We start from the raw sequence: 6,834 nt of genomic DNA on the forward strand, positions 1-6,834 counted from the left end.
TAACCAGATTACCGGCTCTATCCCGATATCCATATTCAATATCTCATCGCTGCAATCATTGTTACTGTGCGGCAACAATCTTAGTGGATTCTTACCACGGGAGATTGGCAACTTAACCAAGATGCAATTCTTAATTCTTAAGGAAAATAGGTTTACTGGTACGTATTCAAAGTTATAGCGATCTGTATTGAGCTAGTTAAACTCATTCTTTCTTCACGTGTTGACAGGTGAAATACCCAAAGATATAAGAAATCTCGTTGAGTTGGTGGAATTTGATGTTGGGTTTAATAGTTTTAGTGGTTCACTTCCAATGGAGATCTTCAACATATCACGACTGAGAACAATTCAACTTTCAGCCAACAATCTATCAGGAACTATACTACCAAACATAGGTTCTACCTTACCCAACATTGAAATACTTTATCTGCATACCTTAACCAATCTTGTTGGGACTATTCCTCATTCTATCTCCAATTGTTCAAAGCTTACTCATCTAGAGCTTTCACAAAACAAACTCAGTGGCTTAATACCCAATTCTCTTGGATATTTGACTCATCTAAACTTCCTAAACTTGTGGGGAAACAATTTAACCAGTGATTCATTTTTAAGCTTCCTCACTTCCTTAACCAATTGCAGAAGATTAACAACTCTTTCTCTATCTTTCAACCCTCTAAATGGCATGCTTCCGGTCTCCGTAGGGAATTTCTCCAAATCTCTTGTAAAGTTTTATGCCGCTGCTTGCAAGATTAATGGTCAGATTCCAAATGAAGTTGGCAACTTAAGCAGCGTATTAGACCTTGATCTTTCTAATAATAACTTGATTGGATCAATTCCTACCTCAACTCGTAACTTGAGAAACCTTCAGCGCCTGTACTTGAACAACAACAAGCTTACGGGATTTATTGGAGATAATTTATGTAAATTGCAGCATTTGGGTGCTATTTACTTGGGACAAAATCAACTTTCAGGATCTCTTCCTAATTGTTTAGGGAACGTCACTTCCCTTAGAGAGATACATATGTATTCCAATAAATTGAGTTCCAATATACCAATAAGCTTACGAAATCTTAAAAATCTAATGCCTCTTAACTTGTCATCAAACAACATGGTTGGTTCTTTACCTCCGGAAATTGGAAATCTAAAGGCTGTGAATTATATGGATCTGTCAATGAATCAATTTTCAAATGGAATTCCTAGGGAAATTGGAGGATTGCAAAATCTGGTGCATCTTTCTTTGAGACACAACAAGTTGCAAGGATCTATACCTGACTTAGTGAGCAACATGGTTGGTTTGGAATTCCTAGACATTTCTCATAATAATATATCAGGAACCATTCCTATGTCTATGGAGAAACTTCAATACCTCAAGTATTTCAATGTTTCTGACAACAAATTGTATGGTGAAATACCCTTGGGGGGGTCCTTTCAAGAACCTCTCGAGTAAGTTTTTCATCGACAATGAAGCATTGTGTGGTTCTTCAAGATTTAGTGTCCCGCGATGCCCCACTTCATCAAAGCATAGATCAAATAGGAAACAAATGTTTGCTCTATTTCTTATGCTGGGAATTGCACTTGTATTTGTTCCTATTGCCTTTGTGTTCGTATGGATAAGGTATAGAAGAGGTAAAAGAGTTCCTCAACGACCTGATTCATTGTCTATCGCAACAACAGAAAGAATTTCATACTATGAACTGCTCCAAGCAACTGATACGCTTGGCGAGAGTAATCTGATTGGTTCTGGAAGTTTTGGCTCTGTCTACAAAGGCGTTCTCAGAAGTGGAACTGCCATTGCAGTTAAAGTGTTCAATCTGCAACTGGAAGCGGCATTCAAGAGTTTCGATATAGAATGTGAAGTTTTGCGTAGCTTCGCCATAGAAATCTCGTGAAAGTCATCACTAGTTGTTCCAACCTTGATTTTAAGGCTTTAGTGCTCGAGTATATGCCTAATGGAAGTCTTGACAAGTGTTTGTATTCGCACAACTACTTCCTAGACATCAGGCAGAGACTAAGCATTATGATAGATGTTGCATGTGCTTTGGAATATCTTCATCATGGATGCTCCTCTCCGGTGATTCACTGTGACCTGAAGCCTAGTAACGTCTTGCTGGATGAGGATATGGTTGCCCACCTAAGCGACTTTGGCATTTCAAAACTACTTGGTGAAGATGAGAGTGATTTATACACTAAAACGTTAGCAACGTTTGGTTATATTGCACCGGGTACGTCTCTTTGTTTTTGCTAATTTGAACATTGATTTTTCATTTTTTTTTCTAATTCAAGAAAGTATATTGCATATTTAAATTAATTCTCTGACTGTAGAGTATGGACTGGATGGACTGGTGTCAATAAAATGTGATGTCTATAGTTACGGGATCATGTTGCTGGAAACGTTTACTAGGAGAAAGCCTACTGAGTTTGAGGGAGATCTTAGCTTGAAGCAATGGGTGAGTTATCACTCCCCGAGGCAGTAATGGACGTTGTAGATGCCAATTTGGTAACAATACCAATGGATAATCGCTTACAGAAGGAGCTAGATTTAGCACTTGATTTGTGCATGATTCAGTTTTCAGAAATTCTAGATGGTTGCAATAAATATCACTATTTCATTTGATTACCGGCAAATCTTGAAACAGAATGAGTTCAGTGCTTCTATCCTTTGTTTTGTGCTTTTTACTGATGCAGAGGATGAGTGAGTTTGTGTTCTTTTACCTTTAATTTTGCGCAGTATTCTTATGTAATGTGTTGGAGCAAAATGCATTTCAAGTATTTGAGCATTTCAATATTTAATCATGTGTAATGTGATTGTGCAACATTTCATTTACTACCCTATAATCTTTCTATAAATAGTGAAGGCTTTCATTATTTTATATACAAGAAAACATAGAGGGTAAAAGAGGAAAAGTATTATATCGTGTTTATATTGAGATTAGTGTAGTGAAAGAGAATGTTGAGATAGAGAAAAAATATTCTAAGTCTTCTGCTAATTATATGTTGTCAGTGTCGGTTAAATGGGAAAGCCACTAAATCAAGTGTTTTAGACAATTAGACCCCAGGTGAAAAAAAAAGAAAAGACAATTAGTGAAATACATCTGGTACGACAATTGGACAGGCTTGGGATCACTTTATCATGTCTTACCAGAAGCCAAGGAAGATGAAATAGAGGTCAACACTTTCACAGGGATGGAAGGATGGAATATACATGAGTGACGGGATTGTATGCCAGAGTAGTATGTGCAGCATATTATTAGAAACATACCACCTCCAGATATTAATAGTGATATTGACCAGGCAAAGTGGATGCTGGAAACAACGGGGAGATTCTCTGTGAAGAGTGCTTGGGGATACATAAGACTGAAAGAGGAAAAGGAAGACATTTTTAAGCATATGTGGATTAACAAACTGCCTTTCAAAATGTCATTTTTCCTTTGGAGACTATGGAAGTTTAGAATTCCAATAGATGAAGTTTTGCAAAATATTGGAATTCAACTTGTATCTCAATGTTGGTGTTGCCAAAATCCTAATGGGGAGACTATGTCGCACCTTTTTCTAACCTCATCCATAGCTGCAAGGCTATGGAGATTGTTTGCTAATTTTGCAGGAATAAATATCAAAGGTTTGCAGCTTTCACAAGTGATTCAAAAATGGTGGACAACACCATTTTGCTCAAAGCTAAGACCTATTATCACTGCAGTACCAACAATTATTCTATGGTATTTATGGAAAAGAAGGAGTAGTATCAAACATGGAAGAAGGATGAGTTACAACAGTCTGATTTATAGAGTTAGCAATGACATAAGGAGTAGTATCAAACATGGAAGAAAGTGTGGCGCCACAGGTTCGATCAAACATGGGAGTATGCATCTTTGAGGAAGGTTTTGTCTAAGCAGATGCTTTCCTTTTCCAGATTCATCGGATATGGAGATTTTTGTTGTTGTCTTTTTATTTTTATTTTTTAATTATTACTGTATTTTAACTTACTCTTTTGAGCTTGACACTGTTTGTCTTTAGCTTTGAACCTTTGTGTTTCATATTAAATAAAATGGCCCCATGGGTTATTACTGCAAAAAAAAAAAAAAAAAGTTAGTGAAATACTAATTCAAATTTATACTCTTTTCATCTCTATTTTTGTGGCTTTTTTTCTTTTTTTCTTTGTATCAAGAAGGATGACAGCTTTTCATATTTAATAAAAATATGATGTTAAAATCTCTCATTTTAACATTAATGAAATAATTATTGCATAATTTTTATAATTGTTTTACACTATAAATTTTAAAAGTCTTTATATATATATATATTTTTATAATTATGCACTATCTAATCAAATACCTTCACATGAATTAGAGAACATAAACATTATGCAATATATAAAAATGATGAAGTCTCTTGCTTGTTTTTTACTTGGAAAAGGAAAAATAGAAAAGGAAATTGTAAGATGAGAATCGAACCCTCACCAATAAGGTGAAAATTCAGATAGTCAATGAACTGAACTATTGAGAGTTTTTTGACAAAGTCTATTGAAGAGTTAATTATATTTTTACTAGGTAATTTACCCGCGCGAAAATAATCTTTCTAAGCTTTTGAACAGCCTTTCCAATAATCGAATGTTATAAGAAGAAAAAAAGTAAATTTTAGTAGGTTTTAAGAACATTTCAACAGAAATTAAATGATTTGACATTACCACATATCTCAAGAATTTTAAGTATATAATGAATGATTAAAATATCTTGATATGTAATCATTTTTATCTTTTACATAATTTATCATAATATATGTTTGATGATATAATTGTCTTGTTAAAACTGAGTGATGTTTTTATGTAGCGATGAAACATACTCTTTTTTTTTTTGTACATAAAAAATATAGAACTAATAATTTTATGATTAGAATAACTCGTTAAAAACAAATTATATAAAAGTTTTTGATAATCAATATTAGTTATAAATAAGTTAAGACCGTTAAAAATGTACACCACAACAACATAATTATTTTTTTTTAGAGACAATCTACTTGTCTGATGTCAAACGCTCACCACTTTTCAGTATTGTTACTTTGTTACTCTAACAAAATTTATAGAAGGAGAAAAATAAATTTAATGTAGTCATGTAGCACAACTTTAAGTGAAAGGTAAAGTTGTTGAAGGGCAAAATGGTCTTTCAACATTGCACTCGGAAGCTTTCCATTTCTAATAAATAAAATATATAAAAGAAAATTAGATGTAGTCATGTAGCACAACTTTAAACCACAGAATATTTACTATAGAGAAAATGAAAGCAAGACTTGGTAGATTCACATTCTTTATTGTCCTTTTTATCATCCTCAACAAATTAAGTGAAAACAACAACAACAACAAGACAATGGAAAGTTTTGCTAATTTATCTACTTATCTAAAATGAGGGGTTTCAACAGTACTTGAAATCAAACTGACAACAACCAATGTAGACACATTTTTTTTGTTTAATAGTTTAGTATGCATGAAGAAAAGTCCCTTTAAAAAAAGATTAGAAAGAAAAGTCTCATAAACACTTTCCTACTAATATTTTTACATATGGAGAAAGCCTTAAGATCTTTTCTCTTAACACTACTCTGGTTGCTTCACTATGTTATGCCTAGTTCAACCATGACTCGTACCAACGTTTCTACGGATCAATTAACTCTCCTCTCTTTGAAATCTCAAATTAGTTCCGACCCTTTCCATTACTTGGATGAAAGTTGGTCTCTCAATATTTTTGTTTGTCATTGGGTAGGAGTCACTTGTGGTTCTCGCCACCAGCGAGTGAAGGCCTTGAATTTTTCCAACATGGCTCTTGCAGGGAGGATTCCCCATGATTTTGGAAACCTCACATTTCTTGTTTCTCTTGACTTGGGAAGCAACAACTTCCAGGGAAATTTGCCTCAAGAAATGGCACACTTGCGTCGGCTTAAGTTTCTTGATTTAAGTTTGAACAAATTTAGAGGGGAAATTCCTTCTTGGTTTGGGCTTTTACACCAACTTCAATATGTAAGTCTTAGAAATAATAGTTTCACTGGTTCACTCCCATCTTCATATTTTAATATTTCAAAGCTTGAAACTTTGGATTTGGCATATAATTCCTTAAAGGGTCAAATTCCAAAGGAGATTGGAAGTGTTGAAAACCTGATATATTTAAACTTGGATGGAAACAAACTCATAGGGACTATTCCTCTGGCAATATCAAATGCCTCAAGATTGAACCTTTTAGATTTATCTCGCAATCAATTTCAAGGGAGCATTCCAGAAGGGATTGGCAATCTTCACAACCTAAATTTGTTGTCCATAGAAGATAATCAACTTACGGGTTCTATACTGTCACGCCCCGAGCCTACACCCTGGGCGGGACCGGCACTCGGAGACCATTGCTGGCCCCAAGCGAACCCTTGGCCTGGCTTTCTTAACTCAATGGAAACATAACTCAATAGAATAACTCCATGCCATGCGAAGACATAAAACAACATTATTGATAAACTCTGGCCAACCAGGCAACTCGAGTCTCAAAATAGAATATTATATATATACATAGATGAGAGACTCAAAACTAACTGACTGACTGTCTATGAAGCCTCTAAAATACTGAGATGGATGTTGGGACAGACCCCTCAATATCCTAATAAAACAAAACTAAGAGAATCAACATAACCGAGTCCTCCAAAAAGCAAGGAGGCTCACCACTGACTCTGGAGTGCTCAGCTGGATCAACAACGTGCTGGATGTTGATCCGAGGTACCTGTGTCTGCATTGTAACAAGATGCAGGACAACTTGCATCAGTACATGGAATGTATAAGTATGCGAGCTAGAAAGCTAAACCACAACTTAAGCT

The 6,834-nt window shown here is 35.0% G+C and overlaps 2 protein-coding genes across 2 annotated transcripts; both read left to right on the forward strand.

Moving 5' to 3' along the window:
- Positions 1 to 6: 6 nt before the first annotated feature.
- LOC102587707 (putative receptor-like protein kinase At3g47110) lies at positions 7 to 1,886 on the forward strand. Its single transcript, XM_015305509.1, has 3 exons — positions 7 to 158; positions 228 to 1,395; positions 1,484 to 1,886. The coding sequence occupies exons 1-3, from the start codon at positions 122 to 124 to the stop codon at positions 1,884 to 1,886; spliced, it is 1,608 nt and encodes a 535-aa protein (XP_015160995.1). The 5' UTR covers positions 7 to 121.
- Positions 1,887 to 1,933: 47 nt separating this feature from the next.
- On the forward strand, positions 1,934 to 2,532 carry LOC102589444 (LRR receptor-like serine/threonine-protein kinase FEI 1). Its single transcript, XM_015305514.1, has 2 exons — positions 1,934 to 2,219; positions 2,320 to 2,532. Exons 1-2 carry the CDS (start codon positions 1,940 to 1,942, stop codon positions 2,469 to 2,471), a joined length of 432 nt encoding a protein of 143 aa, XP_015161000.1. The 5' UTR covers positions 1,934 to 1,939; the 3' UTR covers positions 2,472 to 2,532.
- Positions 2,533 to 6,834: the final 4,302 nt, after the last annotated feature.

Source organism: Solanum tuberosum, unplaced genomic scaffold, assembly GCF_000226075.1.
Source record: "Solanum tuberosum cultivar DM 1-3 516 R44 unplaced genomic scaffold, SolTub_3.0 scf00814, whole genome shotgun sequence".
Lineage (NCBI taxonomy): Eukaryota > Viridiplantae > Streptophyta > Magnoliopsida > Solanales > Solanaceae > Solanum > Solanum tuberosum.